The 22,284-nt window shown below is 41.7% G+C and overlaps 1 protein-coding gene across 1 annotated transcript in view; it reads right to left on the bottom strand.

The window, feature by feature from the left end:
- RFTN1 (raftlin, lipid raft linker 1) overlaps nucleotides 1-22,284 on the bottom strand; it is a 129,026-nt gene that overhangs the window by 36,361 nt on the left and 70,381 nt on the right. Inside the window, exon 5 of the mRNA XM_063128553.1 lies at nucleotides 10,623-10,953. Within this exon, the coding sequence (XP_062984623.1) occupies nucleotides 10,623-10,953 (331 nt within the window). The remainder of the gene's footprint in view (nucleotides 1-10,622; nucleotides 10,954-22,284) is intronic.

The following is a 22,284-nucleotide window of genomic DNA, read 5'->3' as shown; positions in this document are numbered from 1 at the left end:
CAGGCACTGGTTCAGAACAGTCACTGCCTCACCTGGGTTTGATGAAAAGGAAAGGTAGAGCTGGGTGTCATCCGCATATTGATGACACCTCAGTCCACATCTCCGGATAACCTCCCCCGGATAACATATACATGAACAGCGGCTTCATGTATATGTTAAACAGCATAGGGGATAAAATAGAGCCCTGCGGAACCCCATGGCTTAGGAGCCACGGCACAGAGCAATAATCCCCCAGCACCACCTTCTGGAATCGGCCATCCAAGTAGGAGCGGAACCACTGCAACGCAGTACCTCCAACTCCCAGTTCAGACAACCTATCCAGAAGGATACCATGGTCGATGGTATCGAAGGCCGCTGAGAGGTCCAGGAGAACCAACAGGGTCGCACTCCCCCTGTCTCTCTCCCGACAGAGGTCATCCCACAGGGCGACCAAGGCAGTTTCCGTTCCAAAACCAGGCCTGAAACCCGATTGAAATGGATCTAGATAATCCGTTTCATTCAAGAGTGCCTGGAGTTGTCCTGCAACCACCCGCTCAAGCACCTTGCCCAGGAAAGGGATATTAGCCACCGGCCTGTAGTTGTTAACATCTTCCGGGTCCAGATTAGGCTTCTTCAGGAGTGGTCTAATTACCGCCTCTTTTAAAGAGGCCGGCACCACTCCCTCTCTCAAGGAGGCATTTACAACCTCCTGGACCCAGCCGGCAATCCCCTCCTTATTTGATGTAATGAGCCACGAGGGGCAAGGGTCAAGCACACAGGTGGTCGACCGGACTTGGCCAAGCACCTTGTCCACATCCTCGGGCCTCAATAACTGAAACTCATCCAATAAAACTGAGCCGGACGGCGCTCTGAACGCCTCTACTAGTGGTGCTGCATTAAGTGTGGTGTCCAATTCATGACGAATCTGAGCGACTTTATCTTCAAAGTGCCGTGCAAACTCGTCACAGCGTGCTACCGAGGGTTCAACTATCTCACGCCCTGGCCCAGAGTGTAACAGGCCACGAACCACTCGGAAAAGCTCCGCCGGACGACACCGAGAAGACGCAATGCTGGTGGAAAAGAACTGCCTCTTTGCCACCCTCACCGCCACAGAGTAGGCTCGATAGTGAGCTCTAGCCCGTGTTCGATCAGACCCAGCACGAGTTTTCCTCCACCTGCGTTCTAGCCGTCTCCCCCCATGTTAATATATCATTTATATTTTCAAATAAAAATCCTGTGCTTTCTATAAGCCCTGCTAAAAATATAGGCTTAAATCCAATGTTGCACAAGCAGTTTTCTGCTTCCTTAACAAGACTTACCCCTACCTCTCCTCCACCCTGCAACCCCTCACACTCCTGTCAAACATACTACGAAAGAGTCCCCCAACCATCCAGAGCAGATTTAGGGGGATGTGGGGGCTATAGAGGGATTGCTAGATACTTAAAATGTCTGGAGCCCAGGCCCATGACACAAATTTGCACATGCTAATAGCATGAAATTTTACAATTACTAGAATTTATTTATATTTCACCAAAAATAACTGTGAAATGTAGAGTGCCTCTGAGTATATGCAGAATGCTTTTTTTCTCACCGCTGAGCAACTGAGGCCTCCCCTTCCCACACATTTAATAAAGAAGGGGTATATCCCACACGTATTAAAGTCTCAGCATTCCCATTTTAGATATTAAGCACTGACCACACGTGTTGCAAGAAAACTAGAACTACATCACATATATTCTGTTCCTCTCCAGACAACAATCACTTCATATATTTCCATCCTCCAGAAACTCTTCATAAGAACAGAAATTTTGTTTTGTTTTTTGCAACTCTCGCCCACTGCCTCATTATGTGCAAGTTCTCATTGGCCCTGTTCAAAAGACACCTTAAACCACAGCTCTAACCATGGTGACTAAGGCAAAAAGCCTTATTCACCATGGTTAAAGCCATGGTTTAAGGTGTCTTCTGAACACAGCCCGGCTTTCTGGCTTAACCACTGTGCTTAAAGTCATGGTTTAAGGTGTCTTCTGAATGGGGCCACCATCTCTTCCTCTCTATAACTTAATTTCTGCCAAGTCCTCAACAGGATTCAGATAAGGAATCTGTTTTCAAAACTTGTACTAAGTTATAGATAAAGGACAGCTGAACATGTACTAAGTGCCTTTCCCTGAGCACAAAAGCTAGAATCTATGCACACACACACACACACACAAAGGGGGGGGGACACAAATCACAAAAGGTGCATTGGTTTGGCCTGAAAGGGCAGTCAAGTCCCTTGAGCGGAATGGCATGGCCATTTATTAAGCCTGCAGTGCCACACTCACAATACAGGATGTATTTCCGAGTACGTACAGAAGGTAAGGCTGTAAGTCTCCCCACAAAAGTAACATGGGATGCAATGCTATGTACACTTTCCTGGGAGTAAGTCCCATTGAACATAAAGGGGCTTACTTCTAAGTAGACATACCTAGGATTGTATAAGAGAGCACCAACCCCATTGTTGGATAATGAGAATGTAGAAACAAAATAACCCCAGATTCCCTCATTTGCAACCTTGTGAACCCATTTTTCTACACACACACACACACATACACACACACAAATGGAAGAGGAGAAAAACAATCTTGTCTGTTTGTATACAGTCCACATAGTTCAGAAATTATCTTATCCACCACCCTCCCCTCTTGAAAATTCCCTAAGATGTACCCTAAATGGAATTAAGAGAAAGGAAGCCCAAGATAGGAGAGGTGAGAAGATAAAAAGTAGAATGGTGTTTGGAAACAGAGGGAGAGAACTCCCCAAACTAAGAGTCTTTTTTCAGAGGGGTAGCACTTTAGAGGAATTTGGGATGGGGGTGGAGGGGATGGCAGGGTTGTACACACTTTCATTAACTTTATGAGGTGAGATGGCTGAGGGCTTTTTCTTCCTTTTTTATTGTAAAACTTAATTTAAAAGTCCTGTGCCTGCTGGCAGTGCCATGTAGCACTCTGCATGCAACCTCCCCCATGTCCTGGAACATGATGTCACATAGTCCTAACCCTCCTTTTGGTATAATCTGCTGCCTGCAGCTATGTGGGAGAAGTGAAAGATGGAGGGAGGGTCAGATGCTTGTGGGGGCTAATTAAATCCTTTGCTGTGCTGAAGCCACTGAGCTTCTGAAGAGGCCAAAAGTTTCAGTTCAGGGCAGTAAAATAAAATGTTGTGTCAAATACCTGTATTTCACAGGGAGGTCTTCATGCCTTTCCTCTCTCTCTCTCGTCAAACTTTCATTGCAAGCAAGCTCCTAGCAGTGGACATGCAAGAATAGAAAGAAAAGGAGAAAGAGGAAAACAAGCAGACTGGCAGAGTCTCCTAGTTTTAAAGGCTACTGCCTTCATGCTACACCCTGTATTGGTCTACTAAGGGAATGAGACTTGAGGTCTCCTAGTCACTGCAAGGCTATTTAACTCAGAGGGAGAGATGGGCTTGTATTAAGGCAGAGGATCTCAGTGGGGCAGCTCAGAAGATTTGGGGCACATACAATAATAATGCCCATGGTGGGGGCTGCAACGGGGGAGGCAAATACATTCTGCCAGTAGTTTCCATTCTTCTTGCAGATGGACAGTACTGGATACAATCCACCATGGCTTGTCAAGAAATCCATTTTCCTTCTGTGCCTCAGCAGCCTGTAAGGTTCCAGTTTGTAAGGCTGAGTCTGCATGTATTCGTTAGGCCACCCGTGGGTATTATCTTATACCATCCCTGGCTTCAAGGCCAAAGCAGCTGGGCTAAACAAGTTCAGCAGAACGTCTGTGGGAACCTTCTGGGTATAAAACCAAGGGGGGTGGGGGGAATGGCTGTGGTCTTTGCTTTCTTTTATTTTGCCCTGCCCAATATTTGGCCCAGTGAGCCAGATGGCTGCCGGAAAGCACACGCTACCTTACCATCAAGATTACCCGTCGCCACCATGCAGCAGCAAAACTCCAGGGTTTAGTGGCATAGTCGAGGCATCAAGGCACCATGAAGGCAGGACTCTTGTCATGATTACAATAACCGTTTAAGGTTGCAAGCTACCTTGCTCATCTTCACAACCTTATGAAGTAGGTCACAACTGAATGTATGAAGCAGCCTTGTGCTGAGGGTCAACTCATACATTATTTGAAGGCATATCTTAGCAGTTACACCATATATGAGAGTCTGATTTTTATCAAGAACCCACCTGTGCATGGGAAGGGGAGGTTTAACTCCTCCCTTATGTTAGAGCAGTGCGACAGTGGAATCAGTTAATCAGTGGAATCTAACACTTATGTTACTGATAACCCCCCACTCTGCCCCCACAATATGGCTACAGTGCTTAAAATAAAAGTCCTCCTTAGCACCAAATGGGGCAAAAGAAGAAGCAACATTTTCGGACTCCTGCAACTGTAAACATATAAAAGAAAGCAGAAAAAGAGAGAGAGAGAATGAGAATGCCCTTGAATAAGACTGTCCACCTACCTAGCTCATGGTTGTCCTCTCTGTTAGCAGCACTTCATGGTCTGAAGTAGATGTTCTGCTACCTGAAGCAGAGACACCAGAGACTGATCCTCAGACCTACTGAATGCAAAACATGTGTTCTACCATCGAGCCACCCCTCTCCCTACACCCATTTTACTCGGATTAAGAACAATTACAAAGACAATGGTCAAGCTACTATCTACAATTAAGTAGAAGATTTATCCCTAGCCACAATTCAACAGCTACACTGCTGTTCCCATGACATGACAGCCCACCACGGGTTCCGAAACTTATGGTGAGGCTGTGGTGTGAGCCACCATTTTTATACAGCCACCATTTTTAATATGCTATCCTTGCTTGGAAATTGTTGTATCATGTGAACCAGGTGACAATGGACTATGCAAGGGTTAAACTACCATGGTCTATTTTAAGGTTATGCGAGGGTTTTTAACCCTCACATAACCCACACTTGCTAGATTCACACAACACAATCCCCAAGTATGGGTTAGATATGCAACCTGGCACCCACTGGCACCATATTTCTTCCTAGGTTAAAAATCCCATGACAAGCTGAGGCATATCATCTGAACATGGTCAATATGTGGCCTCTCTCCCCTCAGAGATGGAGATAATAACTTGGCAGGGGGTGCAAATGCCGTCTGCAAATGCAATTCATTTTTTCCAGCAGTCTTCCCCTCAGACATTGTCCCCACAAAGCCCTTTAAATGCCCCTCATTTTCATTTATTTTTATGAAATAAAAAGTATCAGGTGATCTAATAAAAGGGGGGGGTAAATTAAAAAGGGCATTCAGCAGCAGCATTTTCTTTAAAAAAAGAAGTCAGTCCTTTGCCAGATCTACAAAATGCTTTGTTGATTCAGGGGCATTTAAAGAGTTTGAAGAAACCTCTCCAAAAGAAATGCAATACACCGAAAATGCAACTGAAAAAGCAGCAATAGAAATCTTCAAGTTCATCAGATTCTCATCTTTAAAATGTTCGAATGCAAAGATTAAAAATGGAATATGAGTATTTTAGACACACAAGAGTTGGATGTTGAGACGCTGGTTTGGCAAAGCCATCCAACTGTTGAGCCAGGATTTATAAAGATCAAGAGGATTGCTTTATCATTCATAGGAAACAGGATAAGGTTTTTTTTCAGCCAATAACTTTACAATTCAACATATGCACATTAAACAAGAACCCACCATTATTTCAACATCAGCAATTATGTTTTAAATCCTGTTGTAAATGGAAACACATTTATATGCTCACTAAGAAGTTAAGAATACACTTGTGGATAGGACATAACATTGTACAATTCATATGTAAGGCACAACAATATATGTGGGTAAGCAAAGACCCATCAAAATAAGAAAAAGGAGCAATACAAAACAATTGTTCTGATTTCTTCCAGTGACTCTGAAAATGCAATATCATGAAGTCCTCATTAACAAATTCATTATTATAGTTCAGCAAAAAATGCCCTTCTAGAAAAACAAAAAAAGGTGTGGGGGGAGAGCAAGGTTTTCTTGTAAAAGATAAGGCCAACAATGTGGAGAATACACATATTCTTTACCTCTGTGCTCACATGGGAGGAAGAAAGATTGATGCCAAGACAAGAATAAGTTTTCCAGGTTAGGAAAAGGAAGTGGAAGGTCACAAAAGGGTAATAAAGACATCAGATGTACTGTGGGAAAATACTGTGGTTCAGTAAGATGCCTCACTTTCTCATGCACACACATACCACATAGCAGATCCCCAAATTTGTGAACTGTTAGCATTACCACCCAACAGAATCAGGTAAGAAGTATTTGCAAATTAGAATACACACAAAAACCCCAAATAGACGATAGTTAGAAAACATATAATTTCTTTCAAGAGGCTTTTGTACAACTTTTCTATTTTATCATGCACAATTATTGGTCCCAGCTGTCTCCTTGTCTATGTCCCATTTTGCAATCCTAATGCAATTGCTATGACATCCTTAACAGAAGCATGTGGGAGCAAGTTCGTCCCTCAGTTTCCACATGCTCCAATTCCTCCTGCTCCTCTCCAGCAGTCTTAGTTATGCTTGAACGTTTGCATGAATTTTAACCGTGGCCTGGAATCAAAACCCCTGTTTTAAAAGCTGTGCAAAAACAAAGCAAAATAGTTTACTTGTTTTAAAAATAGACAAACAGGAAACGCTGATCATAACTGAATATATTTGTTAAAATTCTTTACTCATTAGTTCATGAGTCTTTAAGACTCTACTGGTGGAGGAGGAGGAGGGAGGGAGGGAGGGAGGGAGGGAGGGAGGAAGGAAGGAAGGAAGGAAAGAAAGAAAGAAAGAAAGAAAGAAAGAAAGAAAGAAAGAAAGAAAGAAAGAAAGAAAGAAAGAACAGAAGAAGTGCCATGCTGGATCAGACCAAGGATCCTTCTAGTCCAACACTCTGTTCACACAGTGGCCAACCAACCATTGGCCAGGGACCAACAAGGCAGAACACCTTCCCACCCATGTTCCCCAGCAACTGGTGCACATAGGCTTACTGCCTCGAATACCGGCGATAGCACACAACCATCAGAGCTAGTAGCCACAGATAGCCTTGTACACCTCTATCATGTTTCCCCTTAGCCTCCCTTTTTCCAAGCTAAACAATCCCAGTTGATGTAACCTTCCCTCCTAGGGGAGATGCTCCAGCCTCTTAATCATTTTAGTTGCCCTTTTCTGCACTTTTTCCAGCTGTATAATATCCTTTTTCAGGTGTGGTGACCAGAACTGTACGCAGTATTTTAAGTGTGGTCACACCATAGATTTGTATAATGGAAATTTGATTCAGGCAGTTTTATTCTCTTATAATGTTTTATTTTCTTACACTGCCTAACATCGAGTTTGCCTTCTTTACAGCGGCAGCATACTGGGTGGACATTTTCATTGAGTTCCAAGATCTCTTTCTTGTTCGGTCACTGCCAGCTCAGATCCCATTAGGTTATACTTGAAGTTGAGTGGGGTTTTTTTGCCCCAATGTGCATCACCTTACACTTGCTTACATTGAACCGCATCTGCCATTTGGATGCCCACTCTCCCAGTTTGGACAGATCCCTTTGGAGCTCTTCTCAATCCCTTTGTGTTTTAACAACCTTAAATAATTTGGTGTCGTCAGCAAACTTGGCCACTTCACTGCTCACTCCTAATTCCAGATCATTTATGAATAAGTTGAAAAGAACTGGTCCCAATACCGATCCCTGTGGGACCCCACTATTTACTTCCCTCCATTGGGAGAATTGACCATTTATTCCTACTCTCGGTTTTCTGTTCTCTAACCAGTTACTGATCCATAAGAGGACCTCTTCTCTTATTCCATGACTACTAAGTTTGTTCAGGAGTCTTTGGTGGGGGACTTTATCAAAAGCCTTTTGGAAGTCCATGTAAACAATGTCCACTGGATCAACCCTGTCTACATGTTTGTTAACACTCTCAAAGAAATCTAGTAGATTAGTGAGACAGGACTTGTTGATTCTTCTTCAGCAGGAATTTCATATTTGAGTTCTTTGAGTACTGTAAAATGGATACCATCTGGGCCTGGGGATTTATTTGCTTTCAATTTGTCAATAAGGTTGAGAACTTCATCTTTAGTCACCACTATTTGCCTCAGTTCCTCAGACTCCTTCCTGAAAACATCAGTTCAGGCACAGGCATTTGTCCTGTATCCTCTGCAGTGAACACTGATGCAAAGAATTCATTCAGCTTCTCTGCAATTTCGTTGTCCTCCTTTAGTACTCCCTTAAAATTCATTGTCATCTAATTGTCCAACTGTTTCCCTAGCTGGTTTCTTGCTTCTGATATATTTAAAGAATTCTTTATTGTTGGACTTGATATTATTAGTGATGTGCTCTTCAATGCTTTTTTGCCTCTCTTGTTTGCTTGCATCTCCTTTGTGCAAGCTTGTGCTTCCTTTTATTTTCCTCACTTGGGCAAGTCTTCCATTTTTTGAAGGAGGGGCCTTCAAAAATTATTAATGTGCATGGGGAGGTGAGGTTTAAGCCTTCCCTTACCAGTTAGGGAATCCTTAAGGCCAGATTCAGCTGGAATTCTTGCACTGATAACACATGACCTCCCTAGGTATTTAGAGCAATATGACAATGGAACCAATTACCTAGGGAGGTCGTGGGCTCTCCCACACTAGAGGCATTTAAGAGGCAGCTGGACAACCATTTGTGAGGTATGCTTTAATGTGGATTCCTGCATTGAGTAGGGGGTTGGACTTGATGGCCTTATAGGCCCCTTCCAACTCTACTATTCTATGATTCTAGTTCCTGATAACTTGATCCCTTAAGAAATGCAGGATGCATCAGAGTTCAGATGGCTACCATAGATAACACGTTTATTTTGTACACATGGGAAGGTGTCATGCATGCTCCCAAAATACTACAATGCACTGGATAATTTTTTTTGCCCATAGCAATCTGAACCAGCCCTTGAAATGCAATTGCAAAGTTTAAAGCAAAGTCCCTGAAAAGTATCATGTTGTGCTGGGCGTAGGGTGGCCACTTATGATTTGCCCCAAAAAGAGGAAAGGCAACACCAAAAAAGGAGGACAGAAGAGAGCAACTATTTGCATATGATAATCTATATGTATAGATGGAAATTTAGAATTATAATTCAGATGAAAATACAGTACATCTCATCATAGTGTGGAACACTGTGACCAGGTGTCCTGTGTGACTGCCTGTTTGGCCTGATGTCCAGGTGCTAACTGGTGATGGGCAGTAGTTCTTATGGTCCTTTACCTTTGAACTGGAATTGGACAGGGCTGCCCTCCAAATAGAGGGCAGCTTCAAACAGAGGACCAGGCAGCCCTTCAAATAGAGGCCAGTCCTCTCTAAAAGAGAACACATGGCCACCCTAGGAAGAATTAAAAGCCTATGAAAGCTATTATATGACAATGCATTGATTGAGTTGCTGCTCTCTGGCTTTCCCACAAACCCATTTAAAAGCAGGAACATGACAGTCAATTACAAACAGAAAGATGGAATGTAACCTAAAAATCCTGCCAGATGGGCCTAATTAATAATTTTAAAATATACAATAAATCTTGGATGTTGTGGGAAAACTATACTACAGAAACGGAAAAATATACTACAGTTTAGGCTGAGTCCACATGGGATCAAATCCTCAAAAGGAGGATATGAGAAAAGGTTTTATACTTGTACTCTAAAATAGCTAGAATAGCATACAGAACTAGCCAAGAATGCATCCTCTCAGGCTACCAGAGGGGGCAATAGGGTTAACTCTACAATGTTGTAAAGAAAATACTGGATGACTGAATAAACGTTGCTGTTGTTACAAAGACAAGATGGTGGCAGCCTGTTTGTGAGAGACCAGAGATAGAGCAGCTGGGAGGCCCCATGACAATTAAAGTGGTTATCTTTCTATGTAGTACTATACTATTATATACAGAACAATTAGCAACTCGCACAATATACTCATGTAGAAATACTATTATCCATAAGGTCACCAAACCTGAACTCTTGATCTAAATTAGTGTTGTGAATTAATCTACACGGCTGTCAAAACATTCCCCAAAGCTGTGGACTCTATTCCCTCTGTCTGGGAGCTGCAAACTCCTCTGGGATTACTAAAACCATTTTCTAGTAGTAAATGGAAGTAAAGAACAATTTGAAGCTTAGCAAACTTCAGCTCTGCAGTGAGCAAAATCATCAGCACACACAAATGCAGCAGGCAGTGGGCCAATTTTAACCTCCTTTAGTATTTGCCTTTCCTTTTATTGCAATCTATTTTTTCTCCAGTGCTCCATGAAAGACTGCATGGTCCAGGAAATTAAAGTGTTGGATTCTTAAAACCAGGAGGGGGGCAAACTGGCTCAATTCTGCCACAGCCATGGACTCCGTCCTTAGGCATAACCACTCTTCATCCTCCAAGCCCTCTTTGTAAAGTAGACATTACATAAATCCACCTGTAGCACTACTGCAAGAACAAACAAGATTATAAAGCATTTTGTATAAACAATATTAATGACAGTAATAATAATAATAATAATAATAATAATAATAATAATAATAATAATAATAAATTCTTAATAAAGCTAATGAATTTATTCTTTTGCAATGTCAGCAGAGAACTCCGTCCCCATATTGTGCTAACCTTGCAGAAGCACTTGGATTCTCACCTTGAAGTTGCCCTCCATTTTCTCCAACAGAGCTTAAGCTGAGATGTTCAGTAACCTGCCCTTCACCTCCCGGGTCTTCATTGGGGTCTTCACAGTGGTCCACATTTTCTTCCCTTGGTGCTGGGATCTTGCATCCATTCGTGCAGTCTGCTTTGTCATGATCCAGTGAAGCACAATCCTCATGAAAGTCTGATGGGTTTTTGTCACCTTTTAGTTCTCTGGAGCTGTTGCTGGTGGATATTACAGCACTGCTGCTCTTGGAGCTCATTTGGGAAACATACTGAGGGACTATTTCAACAAACTTCAAGCCCCGACTTGCTGCATCTTGAATCTATAAAATCAAGATAGATTGCATTTTAATTTACAAGTTGCTCTTTAGGGATAGAGCTGTTTCAAATGTACCATGTCAGGTGAACTAGAGTCTCGTTGGATTTGTTCACTACATTCCAAAGAAGCACACTCCTTTAAAAAAGAAAAAGAAGGACAACAGGGGAGGATAAAATATGAACAGACAGAATGGTAGGCATAGTTTATATATACTTTGGGTGTTGTCCCTGGAAATTGAATATTTCTGCTTTATGCATTTGCTGCATTTTTTCCCTAGATAACCGTTTCCAGTAGCATGCTTTTGATTAATATCAGAGTGCCACATTTCTCTTAGATTTTGAGGCTATATCCAATTTGTCTTTTGCACCTATGTTTTTAATTATTTAGGGTTTTTTTACACAGAAGGAATCCAAAATACACTTACTATCACAATTTAAAACTCAGGAAAACAATTTAAACTACCATTACAAAACTAGAAAAAATGTAATATATTTTTATCAATGTTTCATGTTTACCAGAATATAGCAAAAATTAGGCTACAAAAAAGGTCTTGGATTGCCTTTGAAAAGGAGTTTCTTGTTTCCGAAGGTTCTTCTAAACAAATAAATGAGTGCAGAACTGTACTGGGGGGGGGGGCAAACAGTGCCCCCATCAGGTCCTCCACTGGCCACATAACATTGCCCTGCCTCCCCACTCCAGCCATTTTGCCTTTCTCCATGCTGGGAGAGACACTAAGTTCCATGCTGGGAGAGGCATGGAAAAAGGGATTCCGCTGGAACTGAGAGGAAGAACAGGTTGCTTACCTGTAATTGCGGTTCTTCAAGTGGTCATCTGTGCAGTCACACAACCCACCCACCTTCCCCTCTTAGGTGTGGAGAAACTAAGTGATTTATGGATGTAATGCAGTATATCATTAAAAACTATCCCTCGGTATCAAGGCCGCAATGGGGTCTCAAGGGAACTGAGGAATTGGGCAGGAACCCTCCAGAACATGCGCAGTATGCAGTGGGGTAAGGGCTCCCGCCAAGACTCTCAGCTATGGATTCCTCCCCACCCCCGAATCAAAGCTCTGTGCAGGCACAGAGACCATGGCAGGATCTACACTACTGCTTTAAAACACTTTAGAACAGTTTTGATAACTGTTGAGGCCCAGGACACACTGCATATAGTTTTCAAAACGTTTTCAAAGAGCTTTAAAGCAGTAGTGTAGATCCTCCCGTGATGCACAGAGACCACGATGAAAAACATTGGGGTAATGCATGCTGTGCAAAGCCACATAGCTGGCTCCAGGAAGAGTGGCTGAATTTCCAGTGCTGGCCGAGGTCTCTGGCTTTGCACAGTCTGTTTTGTTGCACTGGGTCAGTGCTGGAAAGAGTAGCCACTCATTCCAGCACTGGCAAAGTTCCCACCACCTGAGATCAGAGATAACAGTGAGGATGCCTCCAGGATGTGGAACCTGCAGAAGTTGGAGCTTTGGCATCCCTGAACTACAAGCTCGAATATAGGGAAGCGCTGGCACAAAATACAAAAACAAGACACTAAGGAAATCAAAATTCTTATAAATTATTCATTTAGGATCCTAAAAGGAAGTGTGTGTGTGTGTGGAAAGAGAGAATCACAAAGTGCAGACATCATAATTTAAAAAATGCAGAAAATTAATGATTCTGAAAAATTAATATATCCTTGGAAATGAAAGAAAGAAGAAGGAAACTAGGATTCCTTAAAGTAGTAACACAGAAAAGAGAACTGCAAACCTTAACTATGCAGAAAAAGAACATAGAGGATTGCAGAAAACAGATGTGGTTGTTTTAATAAGCAGAAAGGGAGAAGCTTACAGGAAGTGGAAGAGCAAGGGTTACTAAATATGAGAACAGAGATGCAGCAGAAGGTTTCAGAAGCAACAACCATTTTATAAGATGTCAGATATGAAAGAAATGAACTGTATATGTCACACTCACACACACACACACACCAAAAAGAAATGCTGGGCTGCAGAGAAAAGACTCCTGTTCCAACACTACTGTTAGCAGTGCTGGGAGAGTAATCCCATGCAGGGTCGGTGGGGTAGGAGAAGAGGCTTTAACCTACCCACCACTCAGCTATCCCATCTGAGTGGGCAAGGACAGGAGGTTTAACACTCCCCATCTCTGCACACTGAGATGGGAGTGGGTACAGGAAAGGGAAGAGTGTGCATGTGCACATGGCTTTAGGGGTCAAAAAGGTTGGCCACCCCTGCACGAAAACCAGGAATGATGCAGCACTGGGCGAAGGGCTGTAGGTGGAGAAGCTGTTACTAGTGTGACACTCCCACTTTCCATGCATGGGAATTCGTTGCGCAGCTAGGTCATTTTAGATCCTGGACTTATTGGGGGGGGGGGCTTTAGATGACTACCCACGTTACTTTATTTGTTAAGCACACATTTCTCTTTGCATGCCCCCCCAACCACTATTCCATACTTTTAGAACTGCTTCTACATTCCTGATACGTTGAAATAACAACAAAACTGTTTGCCAGCCTTGATTTATAGAAAGAAAATAGTCTGAGCATGGGCACTCTCTGGGCAATCATTTGCCCCACTCTCAGGCCAAGCTGTGGAGACCTGGACCTTGGCCCCAGCATCCAGCCATAGGTGCACCACTGCATGATTCAGGCTGGCCTATGTTAGATTTTCTTGCTTTTGGGAACCTGAATTGTCCTAAGTGCGCACAATAAGGCTTAGTGAACGGGAACGTGAAGCAGGAAAAATAAAGCAGGTATTTTGAAAATTAACATAGAGAAGATTATGTGCAATTAGTTACTGTGATAGATGTGTATAAATGTGAATGTATCTTCTGTTATCCAGAACTCACTGACTGGCCCTGTGGCCCAACCACCATTTCTCCCAGTCACTAAGAGTGCAATAATGAGACAGAAAATAGGTCAGCAAGCCTGAACTTTGGTACTATACTGAAAAGACACGAGTGGTTGTCTGCTCCTCTCTTTCCAGCAGGTAAATTCTTTGCTGCAAGAAAAAGCAGCACAGTGGGATTGCCACATTTGCTCAAAGTTCAACTACAATCCCATTATAAAAAATAAACACTATTAAAATGAAACAGGTCTTTTCCTTTCATACACTTAGATTTTAGGTACACAGTGCCAGTATCTCCCATTATTGGAGATCAAAATGAAGACAATACAAGCTTTTTCAAATGCAAATAAGATGGAATCAATTATCCACATGGGCTGCATTTTGACAGAGAAGGCAGGAAAGAGAAGCAGTCATTTTATTCAACATTTTTTTTATTTTTAGAACAGAGGAAACCTCATTGTATCGTTACCCAAATGTTATGAATCATCTTTGACAGCCGTACTACTGTGCTGAATACATACACGACACCTGGATGACAGAAAGAGCTTTCTCTTTTACACTATTGTAACAGTTTATAGGCTGAACTGTGTGATGGCAGGAATGAAAGTTTGCTTCCCTCTTACCCCAGGAAAGCAAGAGAAAGCCATAAGGTCACTGTTGCAGAATTTTGGAATCAGAGATGCACAATTTGCTGATAAAATGCCAAGATGAGCATATGGTAGAAGCTCTTACCAAAATTAACAGTGTAGTAGAGATAGTGTTTGAGCCATTTAGATTAAAAGGAGGAACTTTTAGGCTTCTATGCCATTAAAATAACTGTACTTTTTAATATATTAATGTCAGGGCTGGACCATAGGCAGAGATCTAAGATGAGCCAAAGACTGAGAACCAGGATCAAGGAAATCAAAGTCAAGGAACAAGTCAGGAGTCAAAGCCAAGAAACCAATCAGTAGGGGTGGCTAAGAATTTTGTTCAGTCCATTTTTTTCATAAATGGGATGGAAAGAACTTTTTATTTTAAAAAATAAAATGTAGGAGAAACTAAAACTGAGGGAGAGCATCATCAGATGAGCATTTTATAGCATACTCATTACTGGGCACTCACAGATTTTCGCGGGTCCCTCTCACAATGCCTCCTGCGCGCCTCCCACTGGTTTCTCGCTCCTTCTGCCATTTTTTTCATAGTAAAATAGTCCAAACAAAATGCAACTCTTCTGAGTTACGGGAATTGGTCGCCATTTCCTGCCATCTGCAGAGAAGTTTCACTATAAAACGCCCACTAGAGGGCACTGTCCCACTACACTGAATGGACCACGTGGTTGCAGCTTGTTTCTCCTTTCTCTCCTGTGTGATTCATGATCCCACCCCCAAACATCTGATGATCCTCAGATTGTCTTTCCCTCCCAACCAGGCATTTTCCCTACCAAGAGCACAGCAGGAATTCGAAATGGAGCAATCCAGAAGTCACAGATGAGGAAAAAGCCGAACATCAGTATCAAAGAGCAGACCAAAGTACAGCACACAGGAACCCCATAGCTCAGGAACATCTTGTTAGTCAGGTAGAACTTAGGAAGCTCTATTGAACCCAAAAGGGTCCAATAGCAGTGGGCAGGGCCAGTCTTTGACCTGAAGGTACGTAACTCCAATCCACAGTTCTGTGGTTCACCACATGAGGCAGCAGCATACAGAACTGAAAGTTCTCACTTAGACCCGAGCAGTTTTTGATGATTTGTCAAAATGAGTGACTAGAATAATGCATTGATAAGACATTTGAGGGCTACATTGAACAGACTGTCTGATATTGCTGTCTTTCAGGATCAGCTTCCCAAACTACCACTTTTTATTTTCCTGGGGTCACATGGAAACAGACAGCGACTCAAGTGAGAGGTTATGACAAGTAGCAATTCCTAAACATTCAGTCTATCATAAACACATTTTGCCTACTTTGGGTTGCATTTGACTCCATTCTCTCAAACAGCAGTAGCGTACTCCTGGAGTAAATAAATTCTCTTTTGCACTATTCACACTGAAAATGCAGGAGAGAATAAACTACTCCTATTTCACTTTGGTGCATGTGCACATAAAGAGAAGAAGCACTCTACTGCTGAAGAGACTATTCAAGTAAACTATAGCTGATGGGTGCTAATGCACCTTTGTTACACCACTATTAATAAGGTGATGGCCAAGGTAACTAGCCGTCTCCAGTACGCTAATTGCCTTAATCTGCTACCACTGGATCACAGAAGCAAAAAGAGGTTCAGGTAAAAGTAGCAATTTCTGAAATTAAAATCAGCCCCCTCCCGCCCCTGGATTTATACAAATAATTTGCAATGCATTCATTATCTGTCAGTAATGAAATCTTACTCATGTTTGAATGCTAATCAAAAATGCATTTGCATAGGAACATGTCAGTCCTCCTATGCAAATATAAATTACATTCAGGGTGGTATAGTACAGTGATTAAGAGCTTGAGCTAGAAGTTCCCAATTAAAACCTAAACTCAGACATAGGTTAACCTTAGACAAGCCATTATGTTTAAGAATCGATTCCTATTCCCATCTACAATATGGAGGCAAACTATTTGCCTGTCTGCACAGGCACCTCCACAGACATAAGAACTTAAGAAGTGCCCTGATGCTAGATCAGACCATCTAGGGTCCTTCTAGTCCAGCACTCTGTTCACACATTGGTCAACCAGCCATCGGCCAGGGATGAACAAGCAGGACATGGTCCAACAGCCCCCTCCCACCCATGTTCCCCAGCAACTGGTGCACACAGGCTTACTGCCTCGAATACTGGAGACAGCACACAACCATCAGGGCTAGTAGCCATTGATAGACTTTGCCTCCAGGAATTTATCCAACCGCCCCCCTTTTAAAGCCATCCAAATTGGTGGCCTTCACTGCATCCTGTGGTAGTGAGTTCCATAATTTAACTACCCTGGCAACCCTGGCATAGTTAGAAAATTATTTATCCTCTTTAAGTATCAATGCATTGGGTAAGATAGGGTGATAATATGAAAAGGAGGACAGGGCTCCTGTATTTTTAATAGTTGTATTGAAAAGGGAATTTCAGCAGGTGTAATTTGTATGCATGCAGCACCTGGTGAAATTCCCTCTTCATCACAACAGTTAAAGCTGCAGGACTTATACTAGAGTGACCAGATACAAAAGAGGGGAGAGCTCTATTAAAAAATACAACTATTAAAAATAGAGGAGCCTGTCGTCCTTTTCATATGGTCACCCTAGTTAAGAGTCTTTTTTTTAATGAGAAAGCCCTTATGACAGAAGATTGGTATTCAGTTTACTGTCATAGAAAATAAGACCATACCACATGGTTCATATTAAGCTATATGTTTTAAAAGAAGGATTGTACAAATAAATTAACTAGTAGTAAAGTCACAGGGAGATCAAATAACATCAGGATTTATATTATGTGTGGGTTTAGAGAAAGTAATATCTTAACTGCATGGAGCCGCATCCCATGTTATACTGGTATTGTTATGACGTATGGAGTAATAAAATACATTTTATTGACATGAACAAGAAGTTCACAGCACTCTGCCATCCAAACAGCGATAAATAGTCTCTATTTCCAAACTACCATGAAACTTTGGAATTCATTTACATCGGCCACCTTTTACTGGCAGCAAGAGAGTTGATTGCCAGGCACTGGAAGGATGGCAAAGGCCTTCACGTTGATAATTGGTATCAAAGGGTTTGGCAGATTGCCCTTCTAGAAAAATTGACAGAAAAAATGAGGAAAGTGGGGAGACAATTATGCGGAAATAAATTTGTGGGGACCTAGAAGAAATTTATTGACTTTGTGTATAAAGAAGAAGAAGGGAGGACGGTATGTAGATATTTGGAGTGGATAAGAAGACGGTAATACTCTGTGTGTGTGTGTGTGTGTGTGTGTGTGTGTGTATATGAGTCAACCCAAGGCGGAAACTTGTAATTTGTATCAGAACTGATATGGAATGTATAGTTACATGTGCATATATAAATGATGTAACATTTGACCTCTGTAACCAAAACTACTAAAAATAAAATATTTTTTTTTAAAAAGGAATTCATTAATTCCTTTTCAATAAATATTGAACCAAAATAAATATATGGTTCTTGCTGGCTAGAAACAGGTTTTCTAAAGTAAGGGTAAGTTTTTACAGGACCTGCATCATACTTGGCCAAATTTACAGAAATTTGATACAGAAATTCATGGAAGATAGATCTATTGACCATGATCGGTACATGGAACTTTCAGTTTCATAAGCATTATGCTTTCCTACAAAGTGCTAATTTATTTTGTTGAGCTTGTGTAATTGTTTGAATTGCAACTCTTTAAAGATTTTAATAAAATAACTTTTAAAACTCTCAAGCTGACCCTGTTCTCAAGCATCACATTTATTAAAATAGCTACATAGGATTAAATCCAATGTCACATGGACGCACCTCTGCTCATGCAGAGGACTTCCCCTTCTCCCCACAAAGCCTCCCCCACACCCCAGATGAATCCCTGAATATGTTCCAGAGGGGGGCCCACCCTCCAGAAAAGTTTGGTGGATGTGCTAGGGGCTGCAGGGGAAAGTTTGTTCTGCTGGCAGATGGCTAATATTTGATACAACCCATAGAAAACCAAGACGACACAGGTGGGCAGGACATCACAGCATACACATAAAACTTTAGACAACAGAATCAATTTAAGTATCATTATTTCAATAGTATATTTCTTTTTAATTTGGGTCCATATTAAAGCTAGAATACCTTTAATTCATTGATTCCAAGCAAAAGCTTATAAATTCCATGGTAAAGCAACCCAGGAAATGCCACTATGATATGCAAATCAGGTCAGTGGTTCTCTAGGGTTCAGGCAGGAGTTTGTTCTAACCCTTCCTAGGGCTTGTCTATATGCCCTATTTATCCCGTGGTGGTTGCATGGTGCTGCTGCATCAGTTATACGATGCAGCCACTAACTCACAGCCATCATGGGGCATTTCCCCATGATAGCTGTGCATTAAAGAAGTCACAGACTTACCACAACTTTTCCATTTGTTTCAAGGTCACCACTGTCCTTCTTTTATGTGTCAGTCATGACCTTGCTCCGGGTACATGCTGGGGGTGGATCACAGCCACTAATTGGTTGCCAGAAGCACAGGGAGGCTGGGCAAAGTGCATAGGGCAGGCTCAACGAGCTGAAAGGCTGCTGGAGAGCCCACACTCCCTCCTGCCATGGGGATTTCCCACTGCCACTCTACAGCTGCAATACCACAAGGGTTTACCAGGAAGGAGCGGCAAAGCAGCCCTGTGAAGACATCCCTCTAAAGGTGCTGGGGACTGAATCTCCAGCCTTTTGTAAGAAGAACATGTAGTCTACCACTGACCTTCAGCCTTTTTCCTAATGAGAAGGAAAAGAGGCTGTGTCAAGTTTGGTGAAATGGGGCAGGGGCAAGCTTAGAAAAGCAGGCCTGGCCCCACTCTTTGTTGTGCTTATGGGAATGGCTTCAGTGGAGGTTGAGAAAATGGTGACTAGGGATGCAAATCTCCATATCTTGCTTTTCCATCAAATTTGATGGCCCTTTAAGCTAAGTGAGAGATACAAGTGCACTTGCTGCCCCTAATAGCATACTAACAACACTGAATTAAAGTTCTGACTATCAATTCCAGATGTTACTTGTGTGTTCTCTTAAGTCTCTGATATAGTTACAAGCCATTTCCAAGACCCTAGAAGAAACGCTAACAGTGGTATTACAACAAGACAAAGGGTTCGCTTTGTTTTTAAATAGTAAATGGAGGAAGAAGCACCAATATTTTAACAGCAATTAAATATTAAAAGTAATAGGTAAATGGGTTTAGGATTTTTAAAAATTGGCTGCTTAGGTCAAATCTTTATTTAGTTTACAGCTGCATTAATTCCCCAAGCAGGCTTGGCTTACAAAATGTAGATCTCACGCAATGTCAGAAAACAACAGTGCAAAGTTTAATAATGAAGAGTGAAATCTGTGCCCAGATTTTGTTAACTGTTCACAGACAGATGTTGTTTCTTATCTACGTTAACATGTATGTTGCACTCAATACTTCAGATATCTCACAAGCTCAAGACAGGACTCCACCAAACACCAAATAAATGCAGCAGAATAATTTAATAAAATGAAGGCCAATATCTTGGATAAGGATTTTCAGCTCACATATGGTTGATTTAGAAAGATGAATGTTCCAAACTTAGTTCTGATGCCAGGAACTGGATTTTCTTGGCTTTCATCCAGAGCGAACTCCAGTGCTACCAGTATACACTAATTCAATCCAGCTTGCAGTGTTTCAGATTGATTTGGGTAGTTCACAAACTAATAATTAGAGAAAAGTGGTTACTTCACTAATGCTTTAAAGATAGGATTGGGATATGATTCATGCTACAATAAAGAATGTAAGAGCAACCAATTTCGGTGGAAAGCAAAACACTGAGGGGCTGTCTTAACGACGGTGCATTGGCACCACGAGCCCCCAAAACCCTGTGGTTTCACTCCTGTGGGGTTGTGCCATGTCATACCCAGGCCAAGGAGCAAGCGCAGGGTTTATATGGATCATAGGGGAGAGCCACTGCCACCCATCCCTCCCTGGCTTTTGGCCCCTTTACCTCACAGGGATTGAAGCCAAAGGAAGGGAGAACTCTCTCCCCCCCCCCATCAGCAAAAGGGAGACTCTTCTCCCCCACCCAGAAGCAGTGCAGGGCCATTCTGGCAGCCATTTTCAGTTGCCCAAGACTCCAACTTGCCCAAGAAGTACTTTGAGTATAGTTTTGATACAATACTTATTGACAATAGTCAATAAGACTCCCAACAACTTTCTTAATGGAGAGCTGGAAATTTTGTTCTGATATATGTACTGATCTAATTCCCCACTCACGAGTTCGTAATGTATGTTAATGTAATTTTTATTATCCATTTTAACCTATTTAATTTACTGTATTTTCTGGCGTATAAGACGACTGGGCGTATAAGACGACCCCCAACTTTTGAGAAGATTTTCCTGGGTTAAAAAGTAGTCTTATACGCCAGAAAATACAGTATTTATTTTAGCTTATCTTTTTACTTGTTTTTATTATGTCGAATTGTGATGGGTTATTGCTTTTAGCAATAAAGTTTTCATTCATTCATTCTGGCACCCCTCTCCCTGCCCAAACAGATGGCAACCAATCAGGGCTCGCCATCCGCCCAGCCATGGCTGCACTGTGACCCGCAGTGCAGCGTCAGACTGCAATGTGCCATCCTCACCGCGCTCCAGACAAAAGAAGTCAGGGTAAGTTCCCAATTTTTTTGCTTTGGAGCTTTGGGTGGTGGAGAGCCCCAGGGTGCCTGCACAGTGGCTTCTGCATCATATAATTGATGCTGTGCCAGCGCAAACGTACTCCAGGGCTTTCATCATGTATAAACAGCCCCCAGTACTTTGAACAGGGAAGGCCAACTTCTCTATGCTCCTGTAGATACTACATTCTCTAAAAAAAATTTTTTGTGGCTAATCAAGCACTATAGTAAAGTTGGTTTACCTGGTACAGGTATGAAAAAAAAGTACTCAGATAGTACACAGCCACTAATTGTATAGGGAGAAGGGGTATGTGTAGGAAAGAATTCGCTTCCTGAAAAATTCACCTAAGAGTCAGATTGGTAATTGTCCTTTGACTTTCCAGAGAATGCAGTGTGAGCTGCCACTTGGCCGTTCTCAATTTAAAAGGCAAAAGTAAAAACAACAACAACAACAACAACAAAACTATTTGTGGATACAGCATATATGAGAAGTTGTATCTAGCACCAAATTTCTTTTTTCTGTTGTGATATGTAGAGGTTCCTTTTCGTTTTGTTATAAATTCAGTTGGTGTTCCTGCTTAATGATTTCCTATTGCTCAATAATCCAAAAAATGGAAAACAGTTAAAATCAAGAATATTCTTAGTTCAATCAATGACACAAATACACCTATTTCTACATTAGTGGTAATGAGATACATCTTGTCTTAAAATTTATGTGAAAGAGAAACCTTTTGTCTTCAAAAGAGTTACAGAAATATGCTCTGACAAGGGTGTGTGTGTGTGTGTGTGTCTATAAAAAATCTGATATGAAAATGTGGCTCAGTTACTTAAGCATTCCAGTACCACCGTTCCTCATTAGTATTTATCTGTGGCCATTTGTCAGCAACACAGAACTCTCCCATCGTCTGTCACTTTTTAAAAATAAGGTTCATTTGTGAAGAGACACATTTAAATTTGAAAGCAATTTTTGGGCCGTCCTTGCCATTTTCCATAAACCTAATGCAATTATCTGTCTCTAAGAATTTGATGCAAGTTACTATTTGTGCAGAACATATGATGGAGCTTTTTAATGTGAGTTGTTTTATCAAGTCCTGATGTTTTATAGTTCATTGTTTTTAACTGCTTCATGCTGTTTTACATTTTTGTATGTTAAAGGTTTATATTAGGTTGTATGTTATATTTTAGCGTTT

Source organism: Elgaria multicarinata, chromosome 1 (genome assembly GCF_023053635.1).
Source record: "Elgaria multicarinata webbii isolate HBS135686 ecotype San Diego chromosome 1, rElgMul1.1.pri, whole genome shotgun sequence".
NCBI classification, from domain to species: Eukaryota; Metazoa; Chordata; class Lepidosauria; order Squamata; family Anguidae; genus Elgaria; species Elgaria multicarinata.
This window is presented reverse-complemented; position numbering and strand designations above follow the sequence as displayed.